Raw genomic sequence first — 14,273 nt, 5'->3', positions numbered from 1 at the left:
GCTACTTGCGTTTAATGTAAAACGGCCTTTGAGTTCCACTTTTGTGGAAATACGGCTAAAACCAGCGGCTGAAACCGTCGTAAAAAATTACATTAGGATGGCCGCTCTCAGGTTTCTCTCTGTACATACTACAGTAATGTCACTGACCTCGGCCGCGTGGCCTTGGCGGGGTCATTGACCTCAGCCGCGCGGCCTTGGTGGGGGGGGGTCACTGACCTCGGTCGCGGCCTTGGTGGGGAGGGTCACTGACCTCAGCGGTGTTATTGACTTCGGTCACGTGATTACGGTATATATATAAATACATATATGCGTATGTGTGTGTATTATATATAGATATAGTATATTACATATAATATATATAATATAAGACGTATATATTATGTCATCGCGGTGACAGGTTGTGTTCACTGACAACACGTTAAATAAAAATAACAACAGCGTGCGCCCGTGTTGTGCTAGTGTTTCAAAAAGGAATAAAAAAATGTTTTTCTAGCACAAACATTTCGTGAAATATGTATTTATTTAGGTAAGTATAATTGGGAAAGAAAATTAATGATGAGCTGCTGCTTTTCTCATCTGTACCAAGATATTGCCTAGTTCCTCACGCTTCCTTTTTGCGCGAATATGTGTACCCAGCTAAAAAACAATAAAAATTGTATTTACATTGAACACAAGGGAAAAAAAGAAAAACTTAATACAGTTGTGATACAAGTCCATGAATTGTTTTTAGAATTTATACAATAAGAATATAAATTATATTTCTAGAAAACTAATCATGAATAAATTAAAATCAAAACACTTACTCGTCTCTTTAAGAATTTCAGAGCACGCTTGTCCTTGGAGACTTTCAGTAATTCCATTGCACGCTTCTCATAAGGAGCGTGTCCTGTCACTTCGCGAATTAAATCTCTCACAAATTTGCCATGCTTAGTTTGTTTCTACAATAGAAAAATTAACTACATTAATACAATAATCGTACATATGTATAAAGAAAAGAAAGATATCAAGACGCTTCTGCTCAATAAATTGTGACATTTCATATTGATCTAATAATGTTCTAATAGATGAAACATTCACAGAATTATACTAACTCCCTTGAGTCTTGATGGTCGAAGACAGACGGTCTTTTCCTTTTCTGATTTATTTTTAGCCACACGAATTTTTGTTGTTTTGTGGCCTTTGTTGAGACCAACTGCTAATTCATATCTCGGAGCCATTCTGCAAAACACATGGTCTTTATAGGTTATATTATCAATTATAATAAATTCACAAACATACGTGCAATTTAACAAATTACAGAAACACTTTTTAAGATTAGTTTTACTTCGATTTATATTCTTTCAGACAAAATATAGGAATATTTTTTAACTTAACTTTCACTAACCTTTAACTCGGATGCGACAGACAGAAATGAGAGATTCTCGATTCGCACACCTTCTCAAACAGGAAGTGACGAGCAAGAAGGAAAGAATGAAAGATGTGCTGCTGTAGTTCTCGCCAAAGTCCCTAAGACCTTTACACACAAATAACCATAAGAATTAGCCAATCATGAATTAAAATTCAATCAATCAGTAAAAAGAAAACCAATCTTAAGTTCAGTGAAATTCGTCCTGATTGGTCAAATTGCAATTTAATTTCAATCTGTAATGTAATACGTTTAAGTTTCATTTTAACGGACTATGAATACCAGCTTATAACATATTCGCATCAATTCTAAACTCTTTTTAGACAAAATTAGAAGCTATTTTTGACCGAATTTAACTATCAAAGGATCATTCTGTTTTAAAAATGTATGTGAGAGATAAGTAAAAAAATATTTTAAACTTACTTTGTAATTAATAGTTTTTATTTATTTCATAAAGTTTATATATATATATGTGGGTTTCTTAATATAATACATTGCACACAAAAAATTTTTGCATAAATTATATAACAACAAAATTTCTTACATGTATAAATAAATACTTTTTTTGACTCCAATTATCAGGTACAATGACCTGTAACTTTTTAATTTCAGTAGACAATATCTTAGTCATATAAATGTTTGATATATCACAAATAATAATTATTCGAGCAAAAAGAGTTTTGCTAATTTGGAAATAACTAACGCTCATACAGTTTTACTGTTGTGCATTAGTTCAACACGTTTTTGAAACATGTCTAAATATATATATATATATGTATATATATGTATATATATATAAAATATCTTTATATAATCTGAATCGAACATGTCATTATTTTAAACCTATATACTGTATAAAAAATATGTAGAAGAGAAGAGATAACATCTCTGATACAATATATGCACGCGCACACACATACTGTTACAATATCAATAATATGCATTATAAAATGCATATTAATACCAAAGTTCTCTCCTTATAATTATACTTATTAAACAATTAGCTTCGCTAAAACACTGACTAGGTCACGTAACGATTATAAAAGAATGTTTCTGACAGTAATAATTCTTTGCTTTCAGCAAAAAGTTACTTGTACAATGATAGGATACTTAATCATCACATCGCAGTTACAAAAGCAAATTACACATGTGAAACGCAGCACATTTTTTCACGGAGTGCTAAAAATATAAATATTTGCTTGCATAATAACAGAGTTTTAGACATGTGTAGAAGAAATATATACTATATCTTGTTTTTTTTTTTGTAGTCTTTGTATTACATATATCGGCAAGTTGATATATATTTAAAATATTCGAGATTAAAAACATATATTTGCGTAATAATAATATAATTGCAGTTTTTTCTAGCTAGTTATCTAATTTAATTATTGTTTCACAACACAATTTGTACTTATGTGTGTGTGAAATACACATGAACTATCTTAAATGCACAACCCACACATGTCTATCGCAATTAAAGTTAATATCACTGTAACGATGAAGAAGAAAAAGCATTTGCAGTCTACGTTATTGCATGAAAAGCCTTATTGTAATACGCAACCGCTCTCGTTTTTCGGTTCCTTATTACTTTGGTGAATTGCTTCTTCTTTAACTGGCGGCAGAGTTTGCTCCTTTTTTGGTTTCGCTGGCATCACTCCGGTTAACACTCTGTAAGTGTTCAAGTTCCAAGTGGAGCTCGGTGACGGCATTTGGAAGTCAATTGGACTGACCAAACCGTAAGTAGCTTTCTTATCCAAAGCTGGAACTTCTCCCGGTATTGTGTGATGATAGCTGATATTATTTAAATTGCAAATTATTTCGTTATTTGTGTTATAATTTTAAAACAATTATATACTATTATATATGTAAAAAATGATAAATAAAATACACAATACGTGTAAAAAAGGATAATTACATTAAACTGTTTTCTCGATTACATTTGTCGAGAGTGAGTTTTACTATTGGCGCTAAACGTCGGAACACAGCGTGTTGATCTGGTTTAACACGAGGTGCTGGTCCGTTGGTCTTCGCATATTCCTGACACAGCGCTTTCGCTTTCTTCAAACAGGATTCGCTTTCTTGCATCGCGCGTATCGCTTCGCCGCACTTATCCATTGCTAATAAATTTTCACCACAATAGTTATAAGCCTGAAAAAATGTATAAATGTGTTTAAATAGTAAATATCTTTTTTACAAGCACTTTTTAACAAACACTAAATATAATAAACGATCACACTGTTTTTTACATTTATAAACTTACATAAGACTGATAAAATGCTGCTTTAAATTCCAAATATTTTATCCATTGAGCAGATATTTCCGGCTTGAACGGACAAAGAGTGTTAGCAGCATCCAAGAATAATTTACTGGTCTCATTGGCTAAAGCTGATATTAAGCTGGCATTGTGTTTAAGCTCCACCGCTCTAGCAACTGTCACTGTTGTAAGAAAAAAATAGTCAAGTAAGCACAAGCGAGAGTAAAACTCTTTTCGAAATCATAAACTGGTGAGAATATATACCTTCTTGCGCTTCTGCTGTACATTGATTGACATATGCGTTCAGCACACGAGGATCTAAGTCGCTTCCCAAGGGAGGTGGTTTACTCAATTGTGGCAAAAACTCAGTTTGAACGAAGGTAAATATACCAGCTGCTCTTCTCAACATACCGTGCACATCCTTGGCCTCATTCATTGTTATGCTAAATTACAAGTAATAAATTACTTTTGGCTTACTTTTAATACAAGTTTTCAGTTAGCACTTACTCATCCTTTGCTGCAATCATTGCTGCATGCTTCATGAACCAGAGCCCTATGTTAACACTCATGTTGGCTGCTTCGTAAACAGCATCTGCAGCAGAGCTTAACAGAGAATTATATGTATTTTATTTAGTGCTTATTTTAGGATACAAACTATTTTATATGTTTCATTTAGGTGCTTTTGTAATTACTATGTATTTCCACCAAGCAATGTGTGAGTCCATGCAAATACAAGAACATTTCTGAGCTTGCTAGGATCTGGTCTGCCAACATGTTGAGCTTCTTCCTCCGAAGACCTAATTTCCCACAAGAATCCATACAACAAGCTGAGATAACTAAGGAATGCAGGATTTATGCTGTCACTACTATTGTTTGCATTTTTTATCAAATCCAAAAGTCTGGCTCTTGACAGCTTCAAATCACTGAAAACATGGAAAAACATTTTATATAAATTTAGATTTCCAAGATAAAAACTCGTAGCACATATCAAGAAACTAAAAGATTACATCTTACTGATATAAAACCTTTTATTTTTTTATTCAAAATGATAAATGTTCTTCAAAAGATAATCGTTATCAAAGTACATACAAAATTCTACAGCACTTCGACACTAATCACATATCTTTCTAATGAACTTGTCCAAAAACAGTGCGCAGTACTTTCTAAAAATATTTAACCTGCAGAGCTTCCTGGTGGCGTCTGTGGAATTCGCGATTTTTAGCTCGAACTTCTCGTTTGTCGTCGCTTTCAACACGTTGCGGTGAAACCAGTGCGCCATTGCGTCCCTGGAATCATAGAAGAATCTACGATCGAATTATGCAATCTGATTCTCTGAACTGCTGTCACTTTTGACAGATAAGGGCAAACTGAGCGGCTGGCGTCGCGCGACGCTACGCTCAATGGAAGATACTCCACTGTCTCTCCCGAACACTATGTCCATGAATGCGTGTCACGCGCGTACACATGTAGTAGTGTCGCCTATGGGTGTAGTGGTTTGCGTGTACTACAGGTAGTACAGTCGTCTCTTACGTGCAACTCCCGTCTCGTGTGTCAACGTTCCCCAGTGCGTGCGGAATTGTATTTATACCTGTATTTATCTTGGTGTTTCGTGAAAGGTAGGTAGTTCTGAGGGAACAATTCAATGTGTACGCACGAATAAACTAAAATAATATATAAAATGTGATCAAAATTATGCAACAAATGTCGCTCGTATAAATTGTCTCCCGGGAAGCTAGATTAGTTAGCTCTATGATCTAACCTGGATGCTATGTATGGTATGATTTATGAATATGTGTATACACATGAGTGGGAGACACATATATTATTAATGATAGTTTTATAAACTTACAATACTTTCAGTTTAAATTGCCATATGGCTATTTGTATCATTCAGTGGAAATTATACACATATAAATGTGTGTCCTTGAATGATAGTGATAGTTTGTTTCTGTGTGATATCTTCAGATAAATATTTGTAACTGATATAAACTCTTAAAGTATCTATCACTTCAAGAGAGATAAAGCAATTTAAACAGGATAATAATTAGAAAATAATATATGTTAATTATGTGAAAATTTATATATATTATTTAATCTAAATAATTTTGACACAGATGGGAGAGCCATCAGGATTGACTAACAGTGAAGCTCGCGAGCTTTGCAAAGCCCCAGATCCTGCAACAAGCAAATATATCATGCAACAAACAATGTATCGCATCAAGGATCCAAGAAGATCCTTGCCCTTTTATACCGAAGTTCTTGGTATGACCCTTTTACAAAAGTTGGACTTCCCAGAAATGAAGTTCTCCTTGTACTTTCTTGGATATGAGAATCAGAAGGACATACCAACCGACAGAAGAGAGAGTATTGAGTGGACATTTAATAGGAAAGGAACTATAGAGCTAACTCAGTAAATATGATTATGCATTGCGTATAATTTTGCTTGTATTTGTAAGAGTAATGTAATAAATACATCTGTTTTATATTTTTTAGTAATTGGGGAACTGAAACAGATCCAGATGCAAAATATCACAATGGAAACACAGATCCCAGAGGATTTGGTAAGGAAATAACAAAATATATTAAGAGAGAGATATATATTATTCTTAGAATAGTTTAGGTGTTTATGTCTCAAACAATTCTGCCTTCCAAGAAACAATATAAAATCTTACAATTATATTCACAAGTAATATGTGTAGTGTCTTTGCAACATAGGTCACATTGGAATAGCAGTACCTGATGTTGAAAAAGCATGCGAAAGATTTGAGAAATTTGATGTGGAATTCGTGAAGAAACCAAACGACGGCAAAATGAAAGGAATCGCGTTTATTAAGGATCCCGATGGTTACTGGATTGAAATCTTAAATGCCTCTCAAATTGCAAACATTGCGTTAAGTCATTAGCTTGTCTTGCATAAAAGCAACAAATCAATTAAACACTTGGTTTGCACATTGTATTGACATGTATTATTAAGTAATGAAAAATGCAATCCGAAATCACATACATGCATACACACACACACATACACATGTACACACACATTATTGAATTCAGTATATAGAACCAAAAATCTGCTATATAATTTAATAAGAGTGAAATATAATACGTATTTATATGTATACTATATATTTTGTAGTAAATGTACATTCTCTCCTCTCTATTGCATTGTGTTATATGAACGGAGTATGTAAAATGTTTACACATAATTCTCAACAAATAAAAAATCAAAATATTTATTTTTTATTTACATATAGTCATCATTTTATTCCATACAAAAGAAGAGATTTATAAACTCGGTTAAAAAAAAAAAAATACCAAACGCGCGCGAACGTAAAACTGTCAAAAGTAATGGATCAGCTGTTGCGTGACGTTGTTTTTTCAAATAGCTAATTGTAATCCGAAGAAAACAATAATTGACGCAACTTTGAAAAATTAAGCGTTCCTGAGATAAGTGTATGTGTATTATATATATATATACACACACACACATATACACGTATATGCGAACGTTGTGTGGGTAACAGCTAGGAATGTCTTTTACTACCAAGCTCTCCGAACAAAATAGAGAGACGGCACATTACCGTATATGACGTTACGCGTTGTGTCACCGTCATATGCAATAGTGAACGAGTTCCCGCAATTTTTCTTGCTGCTGTTTTCTGCTGTACTCTCTATTAATATATTTTTTTGTGGGTGGCGACATTACAATTGTATACTTTTCTTATTTTCAATGTGCGCTTCTGGATTTGAGGTTACACTGTCAGCCGCAAACTGAAGCAGGTATATCTTAATAGGTGCGTGATTTTGTAGAAAATGTTATTATCCACTCTAATGCCGTTTTTAATGATCTATCGAGCGTGTATTACACCGGTCGATTCTAATTAAGATAATAATAATTATATTTCTTCGTAATTTCTTTATATTCTATCGCAGTAACAAGATATCTGTTATCATTATGTGATCTTTCAGGTATGGTAGAAGATAAAAAGTATGAAATCGCAAGCCGTATCGAGTGTGACGGATATCGGGGCACATTAAAGTACGTCGGACCTGTTGGTAATACAAAGGGAGAGTGGTTAGGCATTGATTGGGACGATTCAACTCGCGGTAAACATAATGGCACATACGAAGGAGTAGAGTATTTTCAAGCCAGGTAAAGTACACAAAATGATCGATTTGTATCAATAACAAGAGACATGTGAGTTGTATTGCTTTAATTTGTTCTACGTGATCCCTAATAGACATTCCACATCAGGCTCTTTTATACGACCAGGCAAAGCTAAATTCGGAATATCTTGCTCACAAGCTATTAAAATGCGTTATGGGTTAGTAGATGATGAATTGGCAGGCATCGACAGGGATGAGGTGTCGAGTTTGAGAAAGGAAATCAACGCACCGTTCTTAGAGCTTGTTGGTTTTTCCAAAGTGAATAAGAAACAAAGTAAATTTGATCAATTGAAAATAATATGGCTGAGAGAACAGTGTGTGAGCAGTGCAGGAGAGCCAGGAGAATTGGAGAAATTGTGTCCGAATTTGGAAGAACTGGATATATCTAGAAATTTAATAAATTCGTGGAAGATTGTTGCGGATATATGTTGTCAGCTTCATTCTCTTGCACGCCTTAATGTTAGGTGAGGCATTAGATTTGTTTTTTTTTGATCGTTTTAACATTTTTTATAATTTACAGGATCAAATAGTATATGTTAACAATTGTAGAAAAAATAATAATATATAATTACATGTAGACAAGGTGTGTATAATATCAACAAATCATTGGATTTTTCTTTTGCAGTGAAAACTATTTGCCAATTGAAGAAAATATGACAACACTAAAAGACTCATTTGTAACGGTTAAGCACTTAACTATAGCTAGAATGAATTATAATTGGTCTGATATTCAACAATGTATAATTATGTTTCCATCACTTGAAGAACTTTCAGTTTCTTTTAATAATGTTACAATAATAGACGACATATTATCCAATTCTAATTTAAATAGGATAGTTACATTAATTCTTGAGGGAAATTTGCTTGCGAATTGGAACGAAATACACAAATTGGGTTCTCTTCCATGGTGAGTCACGTCGGAAAAGTGTAGAAATATCTATTTTACGTAATATTTAAATGAGTTTTTTTTTTGTTTTATAGTCTGGAATATCTTAATTTAAATTCAAACAAAATAGATAAAATTAAATTTCCGACGTCAGCCAGTAAGGTGGCTTTTCCTGCCTTGCGACAGTTGCATATTTCGGAAAACCACATATCAGAGGTAATACATTCACTCAGAATGCATGTAATGTCAATGGAATTTGTGTTTATGTTAAAACTTTACAAATTTAATCGCTATTTGATTCGATTTTTTAGTGGCAGTCAATTAGTGAATTAGACAAATTGCCAAATCTAGAAGACTTAAAATTCCGAGACAATCCCGTTTTGAAGAATGAAACTATAGAGACCGCTCGGCAATTGATAATTGCAAGAATAAGTAAACTGAAAATTCTGAATGGAACAGAAATACTTCACGACGAGAGAAGAGGCGCCGAGTACGATTACTTAAAATTGTACTTGCCAAAATGGTTAGAAAGCGAAAATGATCCAGAGAAAAGAATATCATTTATAAGTGAACATCCGCGATATCCTGCCCTAGTCGATAGTATGTACAAATTTTATTCTTCATGTTAATAAAAAAAAATTGTTAACTGTATTTTTTTTAAAGTTAAAACTTTTCTACTCTTAGAATATGGAACTGCAGATATTCCTTCGGCTAAGCCTAAAGTAGAAATGGTTTCTAATGTGATAACGGTGGAATTCGTATGCCCCGACGATCCACGTCAGCCTAGAGGAATTAAAAGAAAACTACTTAAGGACATGGAAGTTCAAAAAATGATCGGGCTTGCTCAGAGACTTTTCAAAACCGGTGGAAAAATACCTGCTCTCTCGTTTATTCCACGGAATGTAAGTTTAACGTACTTACTGATGATTGTGTGTAATAATTTATTTAGTTACAAAAACTCGATTTGTAATTTTGTGTTAACTTTGTAGCTATCAAATGATGAAATTTCATTGGACAAACCGCTGCAAGAACTTAGCTATTATTCAATACAAGACGGAGATCAAGTTCTCGTGAGATGGTGATATTGAATAAATTATTTATTAATACGATTGTATTTTTTACGCTGTTAAAATTTGCTCTATGATATTTTGTTATTAAAGTCTTTTTAATTGTATTACGTTCTCTAAATGTTCTTTGTAAGAAATTAACCTGATTGAGAGAGACCATTTTTCGAAACGTATGAGATACACTTCTCGATCCAACGAGAAAAAATACTTTAATTGGATGGAAATTAGAAAAGTATATAAATTGTATTCTATATCTTTACGATATACACAATTGCAGTCGAAAGCACAAATTCATAAATAGGTATTTGCACAACAAGGAGTCAGATTATCTAGTCCAATCTCTCGATGTTGCGCTTTTATCAGGTTTGCTGCGCTTTCTCTTCAATCTTGGTAGCTTCTTCTTTCTCAAGTTGTTCTCTTGTCAGCAATGACAATCCGAGTTGATCCTCACGTGTAAATGGCTGTGCCATTTGCCGTAACCATCTTTTACTGATCTGAAAATTCGTAAAATAAATTTGTAGCTGCGAATTATATATAAATCACTCTAATCGCATCTGCTTTTCACCAAACAAGAAATACAGTTACCTGTATAGCTTCTTCGGTGGATAAGTTGCATAAACTATCGGTCAAATGTTCTTGTATCCATTTCGGTAATTTACTTCGTTTATCTATTCTCGAAAATCTCTGCAATGACGAAAAACCATTTATATATAAATATATAATTTAAATACATTTTTAAAACTGTGGTCTCAAAAGGTTTACCTTGTCCGCAAACACCATAATACCGTAATCTGTCTTGCCTCTGATTGCACGTCCTACACATTGAGCGGCGTGCCTCATGGCATCGAAAGTTAAGAAATCATTTTCTCGAATCTGCAAAAATGTTTATGTGTGATAAAATGGCTATTTTATTTAAATATAAAAATTTATAAATAACATATTAATACTTTAAAAATATTTTACACATATATTTTTGACTTACTTGAAACTGATCTCTAAGATATTCCAAACGCGCTTTCAAGATTCTCGATTGCGTATACACGTATGGTATGCCGAACATCAATACAGCTCTACCCAAATGATGATCGAAATCGACACCTTCCGACACTTTTCCGCGAGCCACCGACAAAAGAACGGCTCCTCTGCCGTTTTCGCAGGCCTTTATGTAATTGATTAAAGCAAAACTGGTTTCCGCCGAATCTTGAGTCTCGATAAAAAGTAATTTATGTCTCTGAAGTTGATCAACAACTCCTTGATCGTACCTTGATATCGAATTAACACATAAAACAATCAGAGTTATTCCATGAATTATTGCACAAACTTTGATACAATTATGTACATACCAAGCAGCCACTACAGATTCCATATACAAGTACGATGTGAAAAAGCAGACCAAGCCGTCGGGTACAGTCGCAGCGAATTCGACTAATAGTTGACCGTAATTTCTTATTACAGCCACATCTTCTCGTGTCTCGTATTTCGACGAAATTGCCACTTGATCATTGCCTTTCGCAACAATCTGTTGATGTTGAGAATACAAAAATTTGTTAGATTGGTGATAAAATATCTGTTATTATCTTTGATATAATTTTTGCTTTTACTCACCATAGGCAAAAGACACGGTCTCGCCAATGTCATAGTGAACGACGACATTATAACTGGATGAAAGTTTAAGATTTTGGGATACATATCCAACGGTGACAGTGTTCCAGAGGTGATTATTACAGATTGAAATCGATCGAATATAGGCTTGATAGCGATGGAAGAATCTAAGCAGCTAAACTGCAATATCGGATTCAAAACTGTCGGCGTTTTATCGTCAAACGGTTCTATTATAATTGTGAAACCCTGCGTGTACGTAGAAACCAACGTAGCAAGGTGCGTAACCAAGATAATCGGTGAGAAATCGGTTAGATCTGTTATCTCCATTGTGCGCAAAAGAGACGCCAATCTTTGAGCACAAAATCGCAAAGGTTTTCTCTCGATAGCAACTTTCACTTGGATGTCCTTTAGAAACGCCGCGGGTGATTCTTGAATAACGTGCTGAACTCGTAGGCGAGTTTTCAGGTACTCGACGAATCGCTTCAAGAAGCTGACAAAGTGCTCAGCGTTCCTTATGTTACCCGGCACAACCTCTGCAAGTAAAGACTAAGATAGAGGAAAAAACAGTTTGCTAAATAGAAGATATATCTCAAGAGATTTTACTTAACCTTCGAGTATTTCATTCGGTAAAATTGGATTGGCTAAAATAACATCCGTTTCTCTCTGGAGTTGGGCGTCTCTCAGTCCCTCGACGAGTCTGTCGTATTCTTCCTTCAACTTGTTCACATCGTCATCTCTCATCCTAAATCGAAGTTAAAAAATATATACGTCTCACTGTATGAAAAATCTAAATGTGTGATATTTAAAAATGTTAGAGATTCATGGAACACATTCAAGTTCTTACTCAGCCACAGTTTTCTCTAAGAGTTGTATATTAGCCGAACTCTTCTCCATTGTTTTCCTATTTATCTTTACACTCATAGAATCGATGCAGACGTTATCTAAAACGTACGATATATATTTCTTTATTTGTACTATAAATTAATCACGTGATGGGCCGCAACTTTGAATGAATGAACGTATTTTCGATTCTCATACCAATGTTGTGAGCTTCGTCAAAAATGACTACCGAACTCTTGCTTAGTTCTTTGGAAACAGTTTCCGCGATCTTTGGATCTAATAAATAATGGTAACTGTACACTACGATTTGTGCGTGCAAGATCTAAAAACGAATATCAATTATCAATTTTATACATCTCAAATTAAGTGCGAATCATATTGACGCATCATGTGTGTCATGAGATTTCTTACTGTGAATCGGGCTAAAAAGTAAGGACACCAGTTACGATCTCTTCCGTAGTCTTTCAAATCGTCAATGGAGTAAATACCAGGTGGAACAATTTGTTCTCTGCCTTCCATATCAAACCCTTCATAAAAATTGCAAATAGGAGTGGACTCGTCAAAATTGTGTCTCTCCCGTACATACGATGCCGTAAGAGAATGACATCGCCCATCCACAATTTTACCTTCCCGCTCTCTACTAACCTGTAAAGATATGACATCATTAAAACATTTTTTGAAAAAGTTTTAACAAATAATTAAAACCAATTTTTACTTTATTTGATTGTGAAAATATTTAATATATTACCTCAGGATGAATACACATATTTTTACGTGAACTAAGAACTAAACCAACAATTTTTGGCTTGCTTTTGGTTTCTTTTTCATAATAGTCTATAAGTTTTTTCAATTCTTCTATAACTTTCTCTATTTCCGGTACCGTTCGAGAACAGTAAATCAATTTTGTAACATCCAACGGATGTTCCAACATGTATGCTACAATAAGTGATAGCAAAGTAATTGTCTTGCCAGTGCCTGAAGGCATTTCCAACAGACAATGACCCTGAAATATGCACATATTTTAATTTCTTGATATTTAAAAGTGATACAGTGAAGTGGTTTCTAAAAAAAAGAAGAGTGAAAAAAATACCTTGGCATCCAAGCCACGCTTGAGTTCAAGCATGTATGCATATTGTTCAGGGTAGATGTAATCGTATGGGAAATAAACTATCAATCCGTCAACACTTATTCTGTGGAAAAAGTGAAATAAAAAATGTTAAATATATGTAGATGTAAAAATAAATAAATCCTCATCTGATGTTGTTGCTTACTTCATATTGATTTGCTACATATATTTATCTATACATTCACAATGTAATTTTACATATATGTAGTTTTATATTGATGTAATTACAGTTACATAGGTATCATAAAATTTTTTTGCACAAAATCTTTTTTTAATATAACAATTTATTGTTACTTCTCGATTCTAAATTAGGTTATACATATATAATTTCTATTGTGATATCGTTTAGTGACACACAGTAGTTACTGAAGAAAATTTAAAATGTTACAAGAAGAAAAAATTAGACACGTTCACAAATACAAGTGTTAAAAAATTTACAAGTAAACGTTTTCTTTATTCTGTCACGTTAAATCTCTCTTCAAAACTTGTACTAAAGAAGATCAGTCAACAAGCACGTTCGCTTTGGACGCTCACCACGCGCTTTTTGAGAGCGTCAGTCTATCTTCGTCCTACAGTTAAAGAGAGAATAAGAGCGGACTGACCCAAAACGAACGCATTTTGTACTGTAATAATCACTAGCATGATCACCAATAGCACAAGGAGTACATATTCTGCGCATCGCATAATCAACCAATCACGACAGACGAAGCAGGAATATTCGTTATTCTAAACATGTAATATTTTGATTGGTTAATTTTCTAATCGCATTGATCGATTGATCGAATTATTTGAATGCTATTGGTCATTAGTTCTCTCCCCGTAGTACACAACGCGTCACTGAATCGCGGAATAGGCGCGGGGATCGGGGGGCAAGCGGGGCGGTTGCTCGTAGCGCCAACGAGCGCCGTGCGAACTAACTAGTAGCA

At 34.1% G+C, this 14,273-nt stretch overlaps 5 protein-coding genes and 1 long non-coding RNA gene across 8 annotated transcripts; 3 read left to right on the top strand and 3 right to left on the bottom strand.

The window, feature by feature from the left end:
• Positions 1 to 497: 497 nt before the first annotated feature.
• LOC109858288 (60S ribosomal protein L36-like) lies at positions 498 to 1,490 on the bottom strand. Its single transcript, XM_020435428.1, has 4 exons — positions 1,385 to 1,490; positions 1,092 to 1,218; positions 804 to 938; positions 498 to 636 (listed from the first exon to the last, which is right to left on the bottom strand). Exons 2-4 carry the CDS (start codon positions 1,215 to 1,217, stop codon positions 550 to 552), a joined length of 348 nt encoding a protein of 115 aa, XP_020291017.1. The 5' UTR covers position 1,218; positions 1,385 to 1,490; the 3' UTR covers positions 498 to 549.
• A 173-nt stretch (positions 1,491 to 1,663) lies between these two features.
• On the top strand, positions 1,664 to 3,801 carry LOC109863696. Its single transcript, XR_002251376.1, has 3 exons — positions 1,664 to 1,790; positions 3,028 to 3,141; positions 3,719 to 3,801. It is a non-coding gene; the product is annotated as an uncharacterized LOC109863696 (long non-coding RNA).
• Positions 2,759 to 5,033, bottom strand: LOC109863687 (BRO1 domain-containing protein BROX-like). Its single transcript, XM_020444117.1, has 7 exons — positions 4,838 to 5,033; positions 4,352 to 4,582; positions 4,167 to 4,262; positions 3,924 to 4,102; positions 3,666 to 3,841; positions 3,321 to 3,553; positions 2,759 to 3,196 (listed from the first exon to the last, which is right to left on the bottom strand). The coding sequence occupies exons 1-7, from the start codon at positions 4,936 to 4,938 to the stop codon at positions 2,950 to 2,952; spliced, it is 1,263 nt and encodes a 420-aa protein (XP_020299706.1). The 5' UTR covers positions 4,939 to 5,033; the 3' UTR covers positions 2,759 to 2,949.
• A 135-nt stretch (positions 5,034 to 5,168) lies between these two features.
• Positions 5,169 to 6,883, top strand: LOC109863690 (lactoylglutathione lyase). The gene is made up of 4 exons (XM_020444131.1): positions 5,169 to 5,275; positions 5,774 to 6,069; positions 6,153 to 6,220; positions 6,375 to 6,883. Exons 2-4 carry the CDS (start codon positions 5,774 to 5,776, stop codon positions 6,560 to 6,562), a joined length of 552 nt encoding a protein of 183 aa, XP_020299720.1. The 5' UTR covers positions 5,169 to 5,275; the 3' UTR covers positions 6,563 to 6,883.
• Positions 6,884 to 7,110: 227 nt separating this feature from the next.
• LOC109857547 (tubulin-specific chaperone E) lies at positions 7,111 to 9,886 on the top strand. Of its 2 annotated transcripts, none has more exons than XM_020434090.1 (8): positions 7,111 to 7,439; positions 7,629 to 7,812; positions 7,901 to 8,290; positions 8,452 to 8,733; positions 8,808 to 8,928; positions 9,024 to 9,312; positions 9,397 to 9,614; positions 9,702 to 9,886. In XM_020434090.1, the coding sequence occupies exons 2-8, from the start codon at positions 7,631 to 7,633 to the stop codon at positions 9,792 to 9,794; spliced, it is 1,575 nt and encodes a 524-aa protein (XP_020289679.1). In that variant the 5' UTR covers positions 7,111 to 7,439; positions 7,629 to 7,630; the 3' UTR covers positions 9,795 to 9,886. The 2 variants fall into 2 exon arrangements, with proteins under 2 accessions (XP_020289679.1, XP_020289595.1); XM_020434006.1 differs by having other exon boundaries at positions 7,112 to 7,453.
• A 117-nt stretch (positions 9,887 to 10,003) lies between these two features.
• LOC109857444 (TFIIH basal transcription factor complex helicase XPD subunit) lies at positions 10,004 to 14,049 on the bottom strand. 2 transcript variants are annotated; one of them, XM_020433867.1, is made up of 13 exons: positions 13,882 to 14,049; positions 13,312 to 13,411; positions 12,970 to 13,224; positions 12,633 to 12,866; positions 12,420 to 12,543; positions 12,226 to 12,322; positions 11,990 to 12,123; positions 11,385 to 11,914; positions 11,123 to 11,298; positions 10,762 to 11,041; positions 10,542 to 10,652; positions 10,365 to 10,463; positions 10,004 to 10,273 (listed from the first exon to the last, which is right to left on the bottom strand). In XM_020433867.1, exons 2-13 carry the CDS (start codon positions 13,342 to 13,344, stop codon positions 10,139 to 10,141), a joined length of 2,208 nt encoding a protein of 735 aa, XP_020289456.1. In that variant the 5' UTR covers positions 13,345 to 13,411; positions 13,882 to 14,049; the 3' UTR covers positions 10,004 to 10,138. The 2 variants fall into 2 exon arrangements, with proteins under 2 accessions (XP_020289456.1, XP_020289368.1); XM_020433779.1 differs by lacking the exon at positions 13,882 to 14,049 and adding an exon at positions 13,493 to 13,731.
• Positions 14,050 to 14,273: the final 224 nt, after the last annotated feature.

This window comes from Pseudomyrmex gracilis, unplaced genomic scaffold, assembly GCF_002006095.1.
Source record: "Pseudomyrmex gracilis isolate BER0280 unplaced genomic scaffold, ASM200609v1 scaffold_0, whole genome shotgun sequence".
NCBI classification, from domain to species: domain Eukaryota; kingdom Metazoa; phylum Arthropoda; class Insecta; order Hymenoptera; family Formicidae; genus Pseudomyrmex; species Pseudomyrmex gracilis.
Note: the sequence above shows the minus strand (reverse complement) of the source record. Positions and strands in the feature narration are given on the sequence as shown.

Excerpts from the sequence above, each read along its gene's own strand:
- LOC109858288 (XM_020435428.1), bottom strand. The coding sequence starts at position 1,217 with ATGGCTCCGAGATATGAATTAGCAGTTGGTCTCAACAAAGGCCACAAA. Across the intron at positions 939-1,091 it reads GACCATCAAGACTCAAGGGA|AAACAAACTAAGCATGGCAA; the intron begins GTTAGTATAATT and ends TTTCTATTGTAG. Across the intron at positions 637-803 it reads TGAAATTCTTAAAGAGACGA|CTGGGTACACATATTCGCGC; the intron begins GTAAGTGTTTTG and ends ATTGTTTTTTAG.
- LOC109863687 (XM_020444117.1), bottom strand. The coding sequence starts at position 4,938 with ATGGCGCACTGGTTTCACCGCAACGTGTTGAAAGCGACGACAAACGAG. Across the intron at positions 4,583-4,837 it reads GCCACCAGGAAGCTCTGCAG|TGATTTGAAGCTGTCAAGAG; the intron begins GTTAAATATTTT and ends CCATGTTTTCAG. Across the intron at positions 3,554-3,665 it reads CAGCATTTTATCAGTCTTAT|GCTTATAACTATTGTGGTGA; the intron begins GTAAGTTTATAA and ends ACATTTTTTCAG.
- LOC109863690 (XM_020444131.1), top strand. The coding sequence starts at position 5,774 with ATGGGAGAGCCATCAGGATTGACTAACAGTGAAGCTCGCGAGCTTTGC. Across the intron at positions 6,070-6,152 it reads GGAACTATAGAGCTAACTCA|TAATTGGGGAACTGAAACAG; the intron begins GTAAATATGATT and ends TATATTTTTTAG. Across the intron at positions 6,221-6,374 it reads CACAGATCCCAGAGGATTTG|GTCACATTGGAATAGCAGTA; the intron begins GTAAGGAAATAA and ends TTTGCAACATAG.
- LOC109857547 (XM_020434090.1), top strand. The coding sequence starts at position 7,631 with ATGGTAGAAGATAAAAAGTATGAAATCGCAAGCCGTATCGAGTGTGAC. Across the intron at positions 7,813-7,900 it reads GTAGAGTATTTTCAAGCCAG|ACATTCCACATCAGGCTCTT; the intron begins GTAAAGTACACA and ends GATCCCTAATAG. Across the intron at positions 9,615-9,701 it reads TCTCGTTTATTCCACGGAAT|CTATCAAATGATGAAATTTC; the intron begins GTAAGTTTAACG and ends TTAACTTTGTAG.
- LOC109857444 (XM_020433779.1), bottom strand. Across the intron at positions 13,225-13,311 it reads AGCGTGGCTTGGATGCCAAG|GGTCATTGTCTGTTGGAAAT; the intron begins GTATTTTTTTCA and ends TGCATATTTCAG. Across the intron at positions 11,299-11,384 it reads GACCGTGTCTTTTGCCTATG|ATTGTTGCGAAAGGCAATGA; the intron begins GTGAGTAAAAGC and ends CAACATCAACAG.